At 38.2% G+C, this 20,924-nt stretch overlaps 1 protein-coding gene across 2 annotated transcripts in view; it reads right to left on the reverse strand.

Annotated features, from left to right (window-relative positions):
• Positions 1-213: 213 nt before the first annotated feature.
• Positions 214-20,924, reverse strand: part of large1 (LARGE xylosyl- and glucuronyltransferase 1) — a 218,281-nt gene continuing 197,570 nt past the window's right edge. The window contains exons 9-16 of one of the 2 annotated variants that reach the window (XM_061960698.2): positions 19,451-19,576; positions 14,764-14,919; positions 9,804-9,967; positions 7,208-7,486; positions 6,965-7,111; positions 4,888-5,083; positions 1,511-1,754; positions 214-1,294 (exon numbers count right to left, since the gene is read on the reverse strand). In XM_061960698.2, coding sequence (XP_061816682.1) covers positions 1,557-1,754; positions 4,888-5,083; positions 6,965-7,111; positions 7,208-7,486; positions 9,804-9,967; positions 14,764-14,919; positions 19,451-19,576 — 1,266 coding nt within the window. In that variant the 3' untranslated portion in view covers positions 214-1,294; positions 1,511-1,556. Of the gene's footprint in view, positions 1,755-4,887; positions 5,084-6,964; positions 7,112-7,207; positions 7,487-9,803; positions 9,968-14,763; positions 14,920-19,450; positions 19,577-20,924 lie in introns of both variants that reach the window. The other variant, XM_061960697.2, reaches the window with a different exon arrangement.

A 20,924-nucleotide genomic window follows, 5' to 3' on the forward strand; every position in this document is an offset into this window, starting at 1 on the left:
ATCTAAATATAATATTCTTGCTGATATAAGAGCTTCCTTTGAGGACTATGAATTTTTAACAGAAAATCCCAACTATAGTAACGGGTGAGAACCCCAGAAAGCAGTCTGAATTGACACTACATTTCCCACAATGCAGCACACACACTTAAACTCGGACATTTGAGAGAAGCTTCATTTACTTTTTGCGAGAAAAAAAAACTAACAAACCAAAAGTTTGACACTTTTGTCTTTTATTCCGGTAGCAGCATCAGTCAGCACTGTCCTACTTCTTCCACACCGCAGCCCCCCACACGTCATAAAAACACACACACAATACATTTACACACACACCTGTATCATCACGCCTATCTCCTTCTTCTGAGAGGTTGGAGGGAAAGGAGAAAGAGGCCTCTAGTTTTACAACAGTAAAAAAAAAAAAAAAAAAATCAATAAAATACTAAAATGTTCAAGATGAAATAAATTAAAAACATTTTCAGCACAAAAAAAAAATCTTAATTTACAAAAAAACTCATCTCCTGATTTGACTCTCCTGTGTGACTAAATTCAAATATTAGAAGCCACTGCAAACTTCCAAGGATATTAAACACATTTTAAATTTAAAAGTGATCATTATCCTCTTATCTTTCTTTCTTTGTGTGTCTCCAAACTTACGGTACTGTTAAGTAAGGGCGGGTGGATTGATGCAAATATCGATAATATCTATACCAAGGGTTGTATCAGATTATATACTGGACTACTGATTATAATCATGATTCAACCATTCAAGGAATCATTTCAAGTAACAAAGGCTCCATCACCCCCCGCAGCCCCGAGAGGGACAAGCGGTAGAAAATGGATGGATGGAAGTATCAGCAATACTGGCTGTGTATTAAGTTGGTATCGAATCGATATTGACATTTGCAGTATCGCCCACAGCTACTATTAAGGAATCATTAGAATTTAGGACTTTATTAGATCACTTTAGGGGTTTTAGTGAATGCTGTAAAAAGATGAAGTGCAGCCACTGGAAGGCAGGAGTACTACAGTACTATACTAGAGAATACTTCACTATTACAATATAATGTCATCAAACTAGAGGCAAGTATAAGAAAAAAAGCGAGAAGGATGGCGCTCTGATTCAAACTTCACACAAAACAAAGATGGATGGATTGAGATTTGTACCCGCAGCAGCTGATTGGCTCGATGACCACTCGCCTCAATGTTGACCGATTTGTCTCGCCGCCATGATGATAAAGTGTCGTCCCAAATGTGATTCCTCACTCCGGCACGGCCCCTGGTCACACGACGCACACACCTGCGTGTACCGTAACACACATGCACACGCAGCGTTAAGCCTAAAAATGCAGCAGGGGGCGCCGCTGCTTATTTTCCCCCATCCGAGTGGAGGTGACTATTTCCTGGGTGGTCCAGCAGAGTTTGAAGGAAAGTTTTGACTTATTCCGCCATCTTTTTGTTCTGCGCCGCACCTCCTACCCCACCCGACCAATGTCGCTATGGTGTAGTCATTCACCTTTCGGGGTGCGGGGAGCGAGGATCTGCAGCGGCGGCAGCGGAGGCTAGCTGTTGTTCTCGGCCGTCATGTACTTAAGGGCGGCGAAGCCGTAGCGCCGCGACATGTTCTGCTGGAACTCCTCCTTGAGGGTCTTGAGGCAGACTCGGTACTGCTTGTTGGAGCGGAACTTGGTGATGTCGAAGCTGGGCGCGTGGGGCATGTGGATCATGTACGCGTTGGGCAGGACCACAAATTCATATTCCTGCCGAGAGAGGAGGAAGACAAGACTACATCACAAAACACGTTCTTTTGTCCTTTTTTTCAAATAAGACTTTTATATTCAATGCAGAGCAATGGTACTTAAACTTCTCATTTGACGCCAACGACCAAAAATGCCAGCGTCACAAAAACTGTTGTAAATAGGGGAGTCCCGATACAACTTTATCACATCGATACGATACCAAAGTATTGGCTGATAACGGTATTGATCGGATACGATATCAACACAAATCATACAATATGATGTTGTGTGGAATGTTAGAAAAGGCAGGTATGAACACCACTAACCTATTTATGTTTCACAGTCTGGAATGGACTTATCCTGTCTTTAAATTGAAGTGGAGTGGTGATTGTTTCTAAGGCAACACTAATCTAATCCACTTCAAGAAACTCTTCAAACTTAAAGTGTTTACAAAGTACAAAGAAGAAGAGAAATGATAAACATTCTGAATTTATTTCATCCATCCATTCATTTTCTAGATAATCTTACTCATCTCACCGTATGAAATATAACTTACTTCAATAATTATTATTTATTTATTTTTATTGTTATTACATATGGTGTATATTGTGAATACATTGAGAACAGGAAGTGAACAAAAGTTTTAGCAACTGCTATGTATAGGAAAAGGTGTAGGATTACATAAGCTCTGCTTCTTCCTACTCCTTTTCGAACATGTTGAATAGAGAAACTGGAAATTGTGATGTATCATGTTGTGTCATACTTGCCAACCTTGAGACCTCCGACTTCGGGAGATGGGGGGGGGCGTGGTTAAGAGGGGAGGAGTATATTTACAGCTAGAATTCACCAAAAGTCAAGTATTTCATATATATATATATATATATATATATATATATATATATATATATATATATATATATATATATACACTGTATATATATATATATATATATATATATACTGTATATATATATATATATATACTGTATATATATATATATATATATATACTGTATATATATATATATATATATACTGTATATATATACATATATATATATATATATATATATATATATATATATATATATATATATATATATATATATATGTATGTATATATATAAGAAACACTTGACTTTCAGTGAATTCTAGCTATATATATATATATATATATATATATATATATATATATATATATATATATATATATATATATATATATTTACCTATCAAATACACAGTAATGAAAACACAGTTGTTCTACTAACTGTACTGTGCTTGCTGCTTACTAAAAAAAACCCCAACACTTACCTTTCACTATTTGAGTAGCCTTTGTTCTGCCATTTGAGTACTGGCGAGCGATCTCTGAATCCGGGAACATATCCTTCACGGATTTGTTGAAGACATCCGCAAATGAGAAGGGGATTTTGCTTCCAGCTATCAGCATAGCCATCTTTGTCTCGGCATAAGTTACACCCTCGGGACTCCATTTAGCGAGGTGGCCCATAATACTGGGCTGGGACCGGTGCTGCGCTGCCGCCGCCTTTGCTTCGCTGACCGTTCATGAGTGAGTATATCCGTTCGGCCACCGTGTTCAATGGAGAAGTCTGTTCTACAAAATTTACAGGCAGCATACCCCTTCCCCTTCGAACTGTCCTGGATAAACTGAAATTCTTGTTTCCATTCGTTTTGGAACTTACAAGCGTATTTCTTCATCTTACTCGTCGTCGGCCTCGCCATGGCTGTATCTTCCTCGTTCTTCTGCTTTGTCTCCTTGTTGTGTGCGCAGTTGTGCACTCTCTAAAAGCCGTAGATGTTATAACGTGATTGGGCAGGCACGCTGTTTATATCGTGGAAAAGCGGACGTGAAAACAGGCTGTCGTCACTCAGGTCTACATGGCGCTGGAGGGGATGTGCCTTTAAGCCACGCCCCCTCCAGCTTCGGCGGGAGAATATTTGTCCCGGGAGGTTTTCGGGAGAGGCGCTGAAATTCGGGAGTCTCCCGGAAAATTCGGGAGGGTTGGCAAGTATGTGTTGTGTGCATGCATGTTCCAAATAAACACAAACTCAACTCAACTTAGTGGCCCAAATAAATTATTAAGTTGGCGGAGTAAATTAAATGATGCAGACACGTTTGTTACTGGAAACTTTTTAATTCCCTTCTGCTTTGGAGACCTTGTATCGGCAATTAATATGTAACTATGATTGTTTGGTACTTGTTTATGTTGATGAATGTGCTGTTTTAGACTGCAATATTGTTTGAATGAAGGACACTTATAACATATGTCTAACTCGTGTGCTTAGCTGTTGTGTAGCTGCTAGCTCCTACTGGCCTGTAGCCGACCATGTTTATCTTTTGTAAGTGACTTGACTAAAATATACTGGAAGACATTTAGATGTTAACTGGCTGTCCATCTTGGCACAAGTCAACACGCTGCAGGACTGCTTGTATCGGAGCTTATATTGGACATGTTATCATTTAATACTTGTTTTTGGCCGATATCAGACGGATATCTGATATAAATATCGGATTGGGGCACCCCTACTAAAAATAAATCTTAAAACATATTATTAATTATTCTATATGGGTGAGTTGAACCCTTTAAAGGTCAGTAGGATTACATAACGACACCGAAACTATACTATTATATTATATTATATACTATTTTATTAAATTATAAAAATGTTTTATGCTTTAAATTGGTCAACCTTGCAAGATTACATACATACAGTTTGCATAACTTTTATTAAAAAATAAAAACAAAACAGAAAGCTAACCCTTGCAGAAAACCATAGAGATGGGGAATTTTCCTGCATGCTTTAAATGGGAAAATGTAGCGCCATCTGGCGGAAAAAAAGTTAAAATCCAAAGACCAGTGGGTCAAATTGAAATCTTTACAAAAACTGCAGTAGTTAGTGTTAATAAATAAATGTGGACTCAATAATGTATTTTTAATGGGACATTTTTGGTTTCTCAGTCTAGAACAAAGTGTTAAAATTATAGGAAAAATAATGCAGAAATGAAACATTCATAAAAAAGTATCTGAAGCTCGATCTCTTTGCTACGCTCTCTGTTTTAACAGTACTGTTATAATTATACATATTATTATTGTTACTAAATCACATGTAATGGTCACGGTGTGCGTCTTACCTGTGCATCCAGCTCCATGATGTGCGCCACCTTGTTCCAGCCAAAGCCTACAAAGCGCCGGTCGTACTCGGGGCTGTCCCTTCTCACCATGACGTACGGCTCAAAGTCAGCCTCCCACTCCACCTTGTAGGGTGTGGTGGCTGTCCGCCACTTGGCAAAGTTTGTTGGTGCATGGCCTTTGGTCCACACATGGTACCTGGTGGGTTGCAGAAAGATTTATTGTGGGTTCATTTCGACACTTAATAGCAACCTAAACATTGTCTTGATGGGTGCATTCTAACATACACATTTCAAACATGTACCTTTTTTGTTAGGGCTTTGATTTATCTGTAAACAATTGTATATTTATGGCTATTGTGTATTCCTACATTAGCATAATCATTGTATATACACCATAAAATAAGCCGCTACTTTTTTCCTACACACAAGGGTCCGGCTAATTAATGGAATTTTCTTTGCTGATGGCCATAACGTAAATAGTTTGAAAAAAAAAACAAGCAAACACACTGATTAGGTGTTATTTTTGTGGTTTGGCGCCATCTTTTGGATGAGTGTGCTCACTGCAGGTGCTGCATTGCTCTTCTGTTTAAATAGAGCTTTGAACCGGATGTACAATTGCTGTTCGGTCTTCTAGCTGTGCATAGTGATTCTACTCATATGGATTCTTCATTCATCACTCCAAGCATACGTTTTACAATATAACTAAAACAATTCATACTTACTAAACTGTGCCATGTGTGATGTCTGTAGGAGTGTTTTCATGCATATTTTGATGTGCTATCTTCATTAAACAAAACTAGTGTTGTTAGCATTAGCTAATATGCTAACACATTCACAAGTGTCTTTGTTAGTATTATTAGCATACAATGGTATTCTTTTTGTATTGTTACAGTCTTGTAAATTCACCAAAACATCACTGTAGAGTTATTGAGTCTGTTTAGCAGATTGGAGAGCTAGCTTCCAGAGCCATGACGATGACTTATGTTTTGTTTGATCACCCGTTTTACTGCCGTGTTATAGACACCGTTTAGAAACAATTAAGTTATAAAAATAAACATTTAAAAAAATGTTTGTATAAAGACTGCAACTTATAGTCTGGTGTGGCTAATATATGGAAAATGTTTTTTTCTTTAACAATTTAGTGTGTGCGGCTTATATACGGGTGTGCTCTATAGTCCGGACAATACGGTAATTACTGTTTTGAATGTGGTATGCATATATATATATATATATATATATATATATATATATATATATATATATTCTTTTTTTTTTGCCTTACTGTTTTACATGTAGCAAAGGGTTTTTTGAAATGTTAGACCCTAGGAATAGGGTACGCATTGCAGCAGCTAATGGTAATTTGAATATACAAAATGATTAATTATTTTTGCAGGTCAAATGTTGTGACTTTTCTAATCAGGAAGATGACCATTATGAAACACTAACACAGTATCAGTGCAGTGTCGATACAGGTAGTGAGTGTACCAAACACTCACTGAGGTGTCATCTACCCATCACTAAGTATTACCATTAATACTTCAATTAAAGCCTTTATTCAACAAACAGTAGAATCTCCTATTGACCCCTTTATCTACTCTGCATGCGCTTTAAAATGTTGATATGGCTGCTCAGCTGTTGGTGTGAAACTCATGCGTGTTTCTATAGTTTATTAGTTTGAGAATGACAAACAACAGGTAGTTTTTTTTGAACAAAATTAAGTTAATAAATTCCTGATGACATTTGTATTAATGCCACAAAATGGCAATAGCTGCATATGAAGCCTAATGAGTGGTTAGCATCTGGCAGCTTTATGTCACTCTGCGTGCACTTTAAAATGTTGGTTACTTTACTTAATTCATGCGTGTTACACTTGTCTACAATCAACTTATAGAACTATTCATGCTGACTGAGCAGTTTGCTCCTTACCACCATTACAACATTGGTTCTGTTGCGGTCGTCTTGTACAATATACTTGTTCATAAATGAAGGAAAGCTACGTTTTCCTTTCCTTTTTTTTTTTTGGTAAATAACGCCCTGGCTATATTGAAAGCACTTTTCGGCAGTTTAAGTAGTTCACCTGAATGTGAAGAGAGTTCCCATGTCCAGCTGAGAGAGCAGCTCCGCTTTAGATTTGGGGTAGGACAAACGATAGCGCAGCGTCTCAAACGCTGGCACCACCAGTGCTTTCTTGGTGTTGGCCATGTCTAGTTGAACAACTGACTTCCTGCAAATATGGATAACAATGGTTACTCAAGTATGTTTATACTGCATGTGAAAAAACACATCTAATGGTCATCATGGCTTAGTACAATGGTTTTACCTGAGATACTCATAGAGGCCATACATGGGCAAGAAATCGATGTCTGAGAGAAACATGTAAGGTGTGTTGACGTGCCGCATTGCGACATTGCGCAGCAGGTTGACGGGGTAGAACTGTCCCTCTTTGTAGACGATGTGGTAACCTACGTTGCCACGGCTCATGAGCACCTCTGAGCCCTGAGCGTAGCGCAGGAACTGCTGGGCCTCGGCGTCGGAAAGGTACAGGGCCAAGCTGATGGGCCCTTCCCAGTGCTTACAGATGGCCTCCAACATCTGGAGCCTGCAAAGCGGAGGACACACAGTTAGACCTAAACAACAAAGAATAAAAAAGTGTTTCCCAACATTTGTTAAACCTAAGCACATATAAGACGAGTGAAGAGTTGCCAACTGTTGTGTTCACTGGCTAAGTTTAATTTAGAATACACACTGACTGGACTTTAGACAAAACTGTCGACAAGCTTTGAGGAAAAAAAAAGATGTGTATTCAAGTCAAATTAAAAAAAAATGTTTGCGTGTGACATTCTGACAATATTTTCTTCTGCGTCAAAGTATTTTATTTGTATTTAAATTATGCAAACACGTCATTTACTCTCGCGATTAATCAAAATTAAAAGTGTGATTAATCCAATTAAAAATTGTTTATGTCGATATTAGAGCTGTCAAAGGATTACCTTTTTTTAAATCAGATTAATCACATTTTTATCAATTGCAGTAAATTTCTTGCATGCAAAAACTTAAAGAAATGTTTGTGTATGACATTCTGATATTTTTTTCTGTGTCTAAATATTCAGGTATTTTTTCAAATGTATTTAAATTATGAATACAGGTAATTTACTGCAATTCATGAAAATTAAAAGTGTGATTAATCCAATTAAAAACATCATTTATGTCAATATTAAAGCTGTCAAAAGATGACCTTTTCATTCAAATTAATCACATTTTTGGCATTTTAATTACTTGCATGCATAATTCAAATAACTTAGAAAAACACCCTAATATTTGGACATTTTATTTTCAGAATGTCATACAAAAAAAGAATTGCAAACAAAAAACGGATTTGCAAACAAACAAAACAAAAAACTCAAAGAAAAAAAATGTTTGTTGCAATTTTTTCTTTTGGCTACAAATAATTTTTTGGTAGAAAATCTTTTTTGGTTATAAATTATTTTGTTTTGGATGCAAATAGTTTTTTTGCTTACGACTCAGCTTTAATGTTGTGGGCGAGGTCTCGTCTGAAAAATAAGTAAGAAGCCTTTTTATTGGTCAGTATCATCCACTCCGAGTTGTTGGTTGTTCTTTTTCCAAAAGTGTTGTGGGCGGAAGTAGTCAGCAGTCTCGCCCATACGGTCGTGCCATCATCAGAGACTGATATTATACATATAAATCGATATCAGTGCTATAAGAAAATTACTAAATTTGTTATTAAAATTTTTATTCACTTTCGCATTTTGATTAATCTTGATTCATCACAGTAAATAACTTGCCTGGATAATATAAATTAACTTAAAAAAAGATCCCAATATTTGACCACAAATGCAATTTTATTGTGAAAATATCATAACGTAACTTTTTGTAAAGGTTTTACTTGAATGTAAGTCATTTATTTGTTCTAAACTTGCTAACAGTTTTATCCAAAGTCCAGTTTGGGTTTGTTTTGAAGGGAAATTTGCCACCTCATCTCATCTTTGCACTGACAAATGCAATGACCTGATCACTGACCGTTTCACGTGTCACCTATCAAGTTACCAGCCGCAGTTAGAGCAAAGTGTTTGTGCAATTGAAATAAAATTCAATGATTAATCTGCAACTATACATGATTATTGCGATACTGTTTTGTGGTTAACGCATTGTGAAACTGTGGACACATTGGGGATGAACCTTGGTATGACTTAAAAGTGGCTCCTCTGTGCACAACACAAATGATTTTTCTGGGTTCAATGTTTTGTTGTTTTTAACCAAGAATTCTTGGAAAGCCAGAGTGATCTTATCGGTTCAAACCGAAGATGTCCAACTGTCTTCTTCCTGTTCTACCGCATGCTTCCTGCTCTGATAACCCAACAGCACATTTGGTATTCAGACAGCATGTTACAACACTGATTTTCTTTCGGAATGTCAAAATTTCTCCCAACAGATCCACCATGGGCCTAATTAAAGCGAGAATACTGCATCACACATGCGGCACAATAATATTCTGGGCAAGACACAAATAACTTGGAGGGATAAAATGTTGTTGTGTTCTGAGGGTGACTTTTTTTTTAGTAGAATCAGAAAGTTTTACTGCTTTCTGGTGTATCATTCATCTGAGCACCACAACTACAGACCTCATATGAACCCTTTATTTTGGTATTCTGGTGAATCATCTCTGACAAAACAGGTGGCACAGTAATCCCAATCCCAGGCAGTCATATACGGTTGTTGTCAGGTTGATGCCTAACCAGCACCTATGACTCAGGCTAAGGCTGTCATCTGGAGCTCCATAAACAAACCAAAAACAGGACTGGAACCACATTTATTTATTGTCTAAACATTTTCACTGGTACAAACATGTATGTGACTTTTACCAGATCAGGGTAATAGTGGCAAATGGGCAGCAGTACCTGTCCATGGAGAGCTGGGCGACTAACGTGACGTCCGTGTTGTCAGGGCTGACATCGTACTCATAGTGGAGAAAGTAAAGGTGCGTTCTGTGGACTGTGAATCTCTCTCGACGGAACTCGTAGCACGGATCGTCTTCATCTAACTCGGACAGCGTTTTCTGGAGCTGCAATCAGGGAAACAAACTTGGAGTCAGTGTTAATGTTGAAAAATATTAATACATTTATTGACAGAAACTATGACGAAATGAACTGTTTCGTCAAGTAATAAAACCAAGACGACAATATTGACCTAATTTTGCTTTGGACTATGCACTGCATTTTTTTTCTAAATCAGAATTTTTACGGCTGTTTGGATTACAAGTAAAATGTGATCTGTATCTGACTCCAGAATAAATGTGCAGAGGCCCCAATGTGGCATCAATGTGGCTTTGAAGTCACTTGCATGCGCAGTTCAAATAAGGGAAAACAAAGGAAGATGACCAGATTCCGCCACAATCAGGCGGCCCGATACACCATACTCTCTGAACACTCTCCACAGGACTTCCTGAGGGACACGGTCGAATGCCTTCTCCAAGTCCACAAAACACATGTAGACTGGTTGGGAAAACTCCCATGCACCCTCAAAGGTCCTGCCGAGAGTATAGAGTTGGCCCACAATTCCACGACCAGGACAAAAACCACACTGCTCCTCCTCCTGAATCTGAAGTTTGACTATCTGGTGCAGCCTCCTCTCCAGTACACCAGAATAGACCTTACTGGGAAGGCTGAGGAGTGTGATCCCACGATAGTTGGAACAGAGGCACCGCTACCGATGTCCAGGCAATGCTGCAGAGTCTTCAACCGCGACAACCCCACTGAGCTTTAAAGGTACTCCAGGCGGACCTCAACCACCCCCGCCAAAGCAGTACAGCGCTTTGCCTGTTGGTACCTGTCCACTGCCTTCGAAGTCCCATGAACCAAAAGGACCCGATAGGACTTCTCCCTCAGCTTGACGGTATCCCTCACTGGGTTATGAAACTACCGCCATGGCCGGCACCAACCACCTTGAGGCCACAGCTCCGATTGATAAATAAAGTTGATTTGATTTGATTTGATTTGATTTGGCTGCCTCGACAATAGAAGCACGAAACATTGTCCACTCAATATCCAGCGTTCATGTTCGAAGTTCTTCTGGAGGTGGGAATTGAAACTCTCTCTGACGGAAGACTCTGCCAGACGTTCCCAGCAGACTTTCACTATACGTTTGGGCCTGCCAGGTCTGTCCGGCATCCTCCCCCACCATCGGAGCCAACTCACCACCAGGTGGTGATCGGTTGAAAGCTCCGCCCCTCTCTTCACTCTAGTGTCCAAAACATGAGACCGCAAATCCGATGATAGAACCACAAAGTCGATCATCAAACTGCGGCTTAGGGTGTCCTGGTGCCAAGTTCACATATGGACACCCTTATGTTTGAACATGGACAATCTGTGACGAGCACTAAAGTCCAATAACAAAACCCCACTCTGGTTCAGATCCGAGTGACCGTTTTTCCTAATCACGCCTAAATAAAACCTCTGCCTTGTTTTTAATTAATACTTACACCTATTATGCTACTGCATTTTAATGTGGGTCATTATAGTGGTATGGGAGAGCTAAGTTTTTCCTGAGGTGGTACTTGGTGAAAAAAGTTTGAGGACCACTAATCTAGTGTAATATATTTGGGAGGGTTGTATTCTTTTTATGGCTGTTAAGTAGCGTTATTTGTCAAGTCACTTAAGTAAAAAACTTCCGCAATGTAAGCAAATATGCCACAGCGTACAGGTCAGGTCTGGTGCTTTATGTGTGTGTGTGTATATATATATATATATATATATATATATATATATATATATATATATATATATATATATTCATATATTACATATAGCCTATCATTTGCGCACTATGTACTTTAATCGCTGCAACAGCTCTGCCGAAACAGGATGTTGTCGTAGCTCGACCAAAGATGATGAAAAAGTCGCAAACAGGTGGCATTGTTGTTTAGACTGCAGTCACATTTGAAAAGATCAGATTCCAAACAAAATCGGACTTCCTCCTGGTGTGGCCCACATCTGTTGTGAAAATATCAGATTTGAAGCACTTTGGAGCAATTAGACTGGGGAAAAAAAATATCCGAATCGTACTACTTGAGGACAAAAATGTCAGATTTGTTATCCAACGTAAACAGAGCCTTGTCAATGGTAGCAAAAAGTTAACTAAAATTGTTACAGCTTATGTCATACTTGCCAACCCTCCCGAATTTTCCGGGAGACTCCCGAATTTCAGTGCCTCTCCCGAAAATCTCCCGGGACAACCATTCTCCCGAATTTCTCCCGATTTCCAGTCGGACTTAAGGCACGCCCCCTCCAGGTCCGTGCGGACCTGAGTAAGGACAGCCTGTCGTCACGTCCGCTTGGCCAACCACAAAGTAACCACAGAACACTATACCGTATAGTCTTCTGTGGTTACTTTTTGGTTGGCCAACTGTTTACGTTGTATTGCGCACCCTGACGGCAAGTGTGGGTGTCGGTTCTGAAGTATGAAGTAAAGAGACGTAACTTCGTCAACTCACCTGGTTATTGACTCCAACCCAGAATATTACACTGCCCATACCTACACTCCTCCAAAGGCTGTGCTACAGGCTGCAAAGCATTGCAATTTCAAATACAACAATGAGTAGAGAGGAGTGTTATGTGTGTATATGTGTATATAAATGAACACTGAAATTGAAGTATTTATTTTATTTATATGTATAAATATATAATAAAATACATATATATATATATATATATATATATATATATATATATATATATATATATATATATGTATATATATATATATATATATACATACATACATACATACATACATACATATATATATAAGAAATATTTGAATTTCAGTGAATTCTAGCTATAAAGATATTCCTCCCCCCTTAACCCCGCCCCCGAGCCTCAAACCCCCCCCCCCAAATCTACCGAATTTGGAGGTCTCAAGGTTGGCAAGTATGGCTTACGTGCCACAACATTTAGCATTTGACGCAATGGAGAACAAGACACAGTTTAAAACACCATGTGGAGGGATTATTGCCGCTATAAACCCATCTAATCTCAAGCGCCATCTGTAGCTGCGTGAGGCAAAGAGAATTAAACTGCACAATAATCTGATATTATTTTGCTATGTTATGTTTACTACTGTTTTGATTGTTTACAACCGTGGTTCTCAATTTTTTCACAAAGTACCACCTCAGAAAACACTTTGCTCTTCAGGTAGCACCATAATGACCAACATAAAAATATAGCAGCTTAGTAAACCCAAGTATTCATTAAAAACAAGGCAGAGGTTTTATTTACACACCGTTTGAATAGTAACAATGTGTTTTGAATATGGTAAAATAAAACACTAATCACTTAATTTGGTGATTCTTTGGCGTACCACTTGATGAATCCCACGTACCACTAGTGGTATACAGTATGTACTACAGTTTGAGAATCCATTGGCTGAGAGAAAGCGGAGTTACATTATCGATGGTTAGTGTCTTATTCAGCCATACAAGTTGACAACTGTGTCATATTACTGTAGCATGGAATATTATTCAACATGTAAAAAAAAAAAATTTGAATGTTTCTTACATTTTAGGTAAAATATAACACTAAGGCTTAGTGGAATTATTGATTCATGGATCTATTTATTGAGATCAGGTCTACTTTTTGTTATCTAGATGCTCTGCCTAAATACAAATGATTTCAAGGAAACCTTAAAGATGCCTTTTCTAAATATACTGTGTCATTGAATTTAAAATGAAATACAATTTACTACATTTAAAAAGGGAATTTAATAATTTTTAAAGGCTGTCGAGGTTAATGTGATAATAAAAAATGTACGCTAATTTCCTTTAATGGCACTATTTTGTGCCCTGACCATGTGTGGCCCCAAGGCCCCGCAGTTGGGTCTCCCAAGTAGACCAAAGTCACGCCCACACACACACAGACACACACAGACCGAGCAGGACGCCACAAGAAGTTAACAGCTAAAGCTTCAATGTAAAGTAGGGGTGATCAATCCAGATGTCGATAGTATCGATACCGAGTATGTATCAGTGTATAAACGATACTAAAGTGATTAAAACAATAATTTTCTTTTTTTATGATTAAAAATCATGTTTTGAGTCATTTTTATTTTTGTTTACAAAGTCAGGGAGTACGTCTCTTTTAGCGCAAAACTCAAATCATCATAAGAGCCCCTTAATTTTGTTAAAAAATGTATGTATGTAGCATTCAATACCAATACCACACATTTAAGATATTATCCGATTTACGACAATATCAACAAAATCTATATTGAATATGATAGGCTTTATAAAAATGTGTTTACTTGACTTGTTGCAAAACATGTTCAGTTCTATAATCTATTGTCAAAGTGGTGGATCAGGACTCGAGATCGGATCAGAGGCCAGAAATGTTGATCGGGACATCCCCAGTTGATAGAAATCAAAACTTGAAAATTGTCCGTCTAAGGTACACTCATTAAAAATAAAAATATTTCTATCTTCGATTAACCGCGATTAACTATTTTAATCGTTTGACAGCCCTAATAAAACATGACTGAACTGCTAAATTACTGAGTTGGAAATATACTGTCCATGTTGCAATACTGCAGGATTGGCACATTCATTTAATCCAGTACAAAAAGATGATTATAACAGCTGTGCAATGAGTCTCTAATAAAATGTGCCTTCGTTAACAAAACCCTTTAGCGTCACATAAATTAACAATTCAACAGCCACCTTATACATAAAACATGACTCAAGAGTGACCTACCTTGCTTTTTAGCTGAGAATTTCATGAATTCAGACACGTCCGCTGTCACAGCTGCTCCCACACAATAACTAGACGACTGTTGCATTTTAATAGTTTGCTTATCATACGGCGGACTCACATTCTCGCTGTTGTGATCGGCTTCGCTGGGACAGCCGAACAGCTCTCGCCGCAGCAGGTTGCCGTCATACTCCAGGAAGGTTAGGTAGAGATTACGGAAAAACTCCACATGCTTGTTCTTGACTCGTAGTTTCTTGGGAGAGTTCCAGTGGATGACCTGATCAGAAAGGATACATTTTAATGCAGTTTACTGGTTTTTGATTGATTTGATTTAAAGCTATAAGAGGCATCTGACAAGTTGTTTTTGTTTAATGACAAAGCTAAGCAAAGCAAACATCGTTAAAAAAAAAAAAAGGCCTTAGGCTCCTTTTAAAAATGGCAAACTTCTCTTATTGGTCAACCGAGTTGGGTTGATGGCTGATGCTGAATTTGCTTATGGGTGACCCTCATAATGTAGAAAATACAAATATTTTAAAGATGATTTATCAAAACAAGCTTTGAAAACACAAGACGCCAGTGGTGTTATCTTATCTTTAATACGGAACTATAAAACGTGTAATTAATGCATCTCAATAAACATATAGTAGTATGCAATTGTAATACAAGCGTTGTCCAAAGTGCGGCCCACAGGCTATTTGGTCCGAAACTTGTTTTTTTTATTGTCCCTGCAAGAGTAAAAATGAAAAAAATATTAATTGAATATCTAATAATAAATTAAAATATTTTATCATTATTTATATCATTTTTTTTTTATGTTTTAACTTATGACTTTTCAAAACTTTCACATTTTGTACAAAATAACATTATAATCCTTTAATAATCTTGATTCCTGCATGCATTTTTAAACTGCATTTGATCAGTTTACTTTGCCATTGTTTTTTTTACTATGTAAAGTAAGTGTTTGAAAAGCGTTTAATAAATAACATTTATTATTTCTTTTTTACTCTATATACTCAAGTTTCATTGTCAGCTATAACACAAAGGTAAGCTATTGTATTCAAATAGCTTAGCATAAACCTACATTAGATTGGTTTTAGCATTTTAATGTAGAAAATGTATCAAAGTGCCACCCAGTGTCATTCAATATTCCTCTATGTGGCCCTCACTGACAAAAGTTGTACATCTAGTGGGTGACAAGCCCATTTTTGGGGGCCTGGAGGGCAGTTATGTTTGAGCCATAAAAAGCTGCCTGGTAACAGGTGGCCTTGCAAGTTGTTGACAACAATTTTTTTAAGAATGGGAGGAGATCTTTTTGAAAGTTCTGAACTCCTTTTCCAATGCCGGTGTTCTATTTAGCTAAATAATGCTCCTCCACAGCATAAACAGAGCTAAAATATTGATTCTGAAAAAATAAACAGTCAATTGCACAATCATTACATATGTATATGGATATAATTGTATTAAAAAACTACCACAAGATGGATCTGATCATCTCTCACAACACCTTAACCTGCTGCAGCACAGTAGTTAGGTATGGCGATTTGCAACTCAAAACAAGATTAGCTAACATATATACATACATATACAAATATATATATATATATATATATATATATATATATATATATACAGTATATATATATATATATACAGTATATATATATATATATATATGTGTGTGTATAAACATATGTATTCATATATATATATATATATATACACAAATACATATATATACATATATATACATATATATATATATATATATATATATATATATATACGTATATATATGTATAAATATATATGTATTCATATATATATATACACAAGTACATATATATGTATATGTTATATGTATAGACATTAGAGATGCGCGGATAGGCAATTATTTCATCCGCAACCGCGTCAGAAAGTCGTCAACCATCCGCCATCCACCCGATGTAACGTTTGACCAGAACTGCATCCGCCCACCATCCGCCCGTTGTTATATATCTAATATTAATAAAAAAATAAAAAAAAGGGTGAAAACTACGCGAATTGCACCTTGTGCAGACAAGATTTTTCGATCGGACACGGAGGAATTAGCGATGTAAAAGACCACGTTGGGACAAAAAAACACAAGTCTAATGCCGTTGCTAGCGATACAAGTGGAAAACTTTCAACGTTTTTCGTCGCCCAAACAGATTCTTTGGATGTGATAAATGCCGAAGTTTTATTTACGGAGGCAATAATTGAGCATGGACTTCCAATCGCACTGGCTGATCACATGGGACAGTTAATAATGTAATGCAACCTTTAAAAATCATTACGCGGTGATCGCGATCCCAAAAATAAACTTTTCTTGCATGATAATGTCCAGAAAAATTCGCTTTATATTACTATAGAGTCCTTTTAACGAATGAGTTTGATGGTTTATCACAAACCTTAAATGAAAGAAGTCCTTTGTTCTCCTGCACCATGCATGCGCAATCCTGTCGGCTGTATTTCACAGCACGACATACTGTAAAAAGTGTTTATACTATTTATACTTTAAATTAACAAATTGAAGTCTTGTGAAAGGTTGACAGGATAACTGGCATTAACTGTCAAAATAATTTCAAACTATTGAAGTTAGCTTACAGAATAAACATGTCAATCAACCCATATGATTTTTGCTGTAATATTTTTGTTTTGAAAAGTCACTGTGACTGATAGAAAAGTGATGGTTTTAGCAACATTTTAACCTGTCTGAATGCTAATAGTCATTTTGCGTCGGGGGGCGAAGCCCTGAACCCTCCACCAGGACTTTGTCCTGGACCTACCGGGGCCTGCGGCCCTTGGACCCTGGCTACTAGGTTTTTCTGATTTAAAAGTTGGCAGGTATGGTGAGGTTATAAAGCTTTTGCCTGTTAAAGAAAGGAGACTGATCCAATGCACAGACATTCGCGTGCCACGCTGTCACGACCCAGGCGCACACCAGTGCGCAATCATATGGGAGCCGCGCTGAGCGCACCTCCAAGCGCGTCTCGCTGCCGGCGACGGCCAGATATGGGCCCACGCTCCAGCGCCATCCATTTTCAGGGCTAGTTGATTCGGCAGGTGGGTTGTTACACACTCCTTAGCGGGTTCCAACTTCCATGGCCACCGTCCTGCTCTCTATATCAACCAGGGTGAGCCCCACCCCTTTCATGAGCGCACTACGCGCGGAGTGACCCCTGTTACGCGCCCCCGGCAACAGGGGTGGCAAGCAGGTAAGCTGCGCGGGCGGAGCGCGCGGAGTGACCCATGTTACGAGCCCCCGGCCACGGGGGTGGCGGGCAGGTAAGCTGCTTACCTGCTGCGCGTGACGCCGGCCGCGGCGAAAGCGGACGAGGCGGGGTGTCGGTGCGGTGGGCGCGGTAGTGACCCTGGACGTGCGTCGGGCCCTTCTCGCGGATCGCCTCAGCTACGGCTCCCGGTGGGGCCCTCTCGGGGGAAGGGGCCTCGGTCCCGGACCCCGGCGAGGCGTCCCTTCTCCGCTCCGTAAAAGTGTCCATCTCTTTTCTTTTTTTTTCTTCTGTTGTGGCATATGCAGCAGGTGCCTGCTCGTTTTTCGTATGTGGGTAACAACATTTAACTATGTACCGAATTGGTTTAACTGCCACCCGCAACAAAAAAAAAAAAAAAAAAAAATTAATCCGCCCGACCCGACCCGCGAGCGGATAAAATCTTAGTTTTTTTAATTTCATCCGCCCGATCCGCGGATAATCCGCGGACTCCGCGGTTGTGTCCGCAAACCGCGCATCTCTAATAGACATATATGCATCTATATATATACATATATGTTATATGTATAGACATATATGCATCTATATATATACATACATATATATATATATATATATATATATATATATATATATATATATATATATATATATATATATATATATATATATATATATATTCTTTAACAAAAACAAATTGGTTGCTAACTTTTCTTTGGTTGCACATCTTTATTTTGGTAACATATCTTTTTTTGCTTACACTTTTTTTGAATGCAAACTTTTATTTTCGTTGCAAATCCTTTTTTTGGTGGCAAGTCTGTCTTTTGGTTATGACTCAACTTCAATCTTGTGGTCTTAAAAGCCTGTTAATTACTCAATATGGCCCACTCCCAGTCTTTGGTGTTTTTTTAGTCAGCGGTCACGCCATCATCCGAGGCAGACCAATAAAAAGGCTTCTAACATAATGTTCGGATGAGGCCCCGCCCAAAAGTTTGAACCCAAAAAATGTTGACAAAAAAAATAATAATTGGGGTTGAAAATAATTTTCTTATTTAAAATCTATTTGTTTGTTTGCATATTTTTCTTATTGTCTGGTTGCATAAAAAGACACAGATTTTCCTCCATAGTTGGGAAGCACTGCTATGGACAGCAAAGTAGTTACAACTGAGTCCACAGCGCTGCCAACTCCATTGGGAGTTATCATCACAAATGAAGTATTCCCTTTTATCTGTGATGAGCTGGCGACTTGCCCAGGGTGTACCCCACCTTACGCCCGGAGGCAGCTGGGATAGGCTCCAGCTACCCCCGCGACTCCAAGAGGGACAAGCGGTTGAAAATGGATGGATGGATGGATATTCCATTTTATGTGCAGCAATGCATGTGTTGTACACATCGGCCTAAGCATATCTGCAAAGATAAAACCGGCCGAAAATCGGCATCTTTTGTTTGACTAAGAAGACTATGTCGCAGTCAGGTCAGGTACTGTATGCCTAAAGACACAGTGTGTGTGTCTGTGCTGTGTGTGTGTGTGTGCTTAACGAAGGGGCATCAGGGTCTCACCTTGAGGTCTGACACGTCTTTGTAGCACTTCTCAGAGCGGGTGTGGTCTGAGAGCTGAACGTTCCAGAAGCATGGAAGCTGGTGAACCAGGAATGGGTTCTGTTTGATGACAGCATTGAAGATATCCTGCACACAAAAACACACACATTTGGATTTAGAAATATTTTGTACTCTAAACTGGCTAAATCTAACTGATTGATCAAGATTTGTGGTTTTTGTTGACTATATAGACCAGTGAAGCCCTTATTTACTTACATTTTATATTAAAATCAGCCTCATGTCCGAGTGACGTCATAGATGAGAGAAGAGGACTGTCAAAATAAATACTTTCCAGCAGGGGGAGCCCTATTCACATAGTCCATGGGTGTCTAAGTCTCTTTTTTTTTCTTTTTTTTCTTTTTTACAGAAGGTTGCATAAAGAAACATTTGCATGATGTTCTTCACATTTGAAGTCATTAAACATCCATTGGTCAAGATATGCTCAGCTATGAAATACATAAATAAATAAACGCCTACATCTCTGCTTTGTGGTGCGGGTGACAAAGGGGACCTTATCATTAAAGAGTGTATATAGTAAGACATAGGGAGACTTGGGCTTTTAAGGTACCATTTTTCAGAGATTTTGCCCTTTTCTGGTTTCTTTGTTGTCTGTGTAATTTTTGTGATATTTGGTCAGTAAAATATGTCTCAGACCAAAATAAAAAGGAGCTGTGGGCCGCACTTTTTGACATCGACATTAGTGCAGATTTTCAACATGCAAATGATCCTTTCCCCTTAGCTTATCTATGTAAAAGGATATGTTAAATATTCAATGGAAAGTATGAGAAAGATCCATCCATCCATTTTCTACCGCTTGTCCCTTTTGGGGTCGCGGGAAAGATCTCTAACCAAAGACGCTTAGACATACGGTAAATAAATCTCTAACCAAAAACGCTTAGACATACGGTAAATACAATTATGCTTAATTTATGAGGCATTTAAACAAGTAAATCACACATATTTATTAAGGTGCAATTTCTGACACCCACTAATGATAATTTGGCATTAAGAAAAAGGCACCTGAGAGTGAGGGGGGTAGACACATCACATAAGTTTCTCTATAATTTATTAATTAGGTTCAGCCTAAGGCTTACAGTGTTTATTTATTACATTCCATTTATTTTATGTTTTACAAAGCATTAACAATAACGTTAGTGAGTGTGAATAATTTAATGAACATTTTTGATGTGTTCCTTGTAATTAGTAGTTCAGTATTAGTACATACCGTACACGAACTCAAAGAGAACACACATCAAACATAAATGACTTACATTGACATTTTGGTGACACTCAATGCTCAGTGGCCTCTTAATAATGTCAGAATGTGAACAGCATGATGAAGAAGACAAATGCTCATTTTTAACCAGGATATTTACGGGTCCATTCATTGAGCGTGTACTTGTAATGAATCTTGCTGTTCAGCTCCTTCTTCGAG

The sequence above is a fragment of the Nerophis lumbriciformis genome, linkage group LG05 (assembly GCF_033978685.3).
Source record: "Nerophis lumbriciformis linkage group LG05, RoL_Nlum_v2.1, whole genome shotgun sequence".
Classification (NCBI taxonomy): Eukaryota; Metazoa; Chordata; class Actinopteri; order Syngnathiformes; family Syngnathidae; genus Nerophis; species Nerophis lumbriciformis.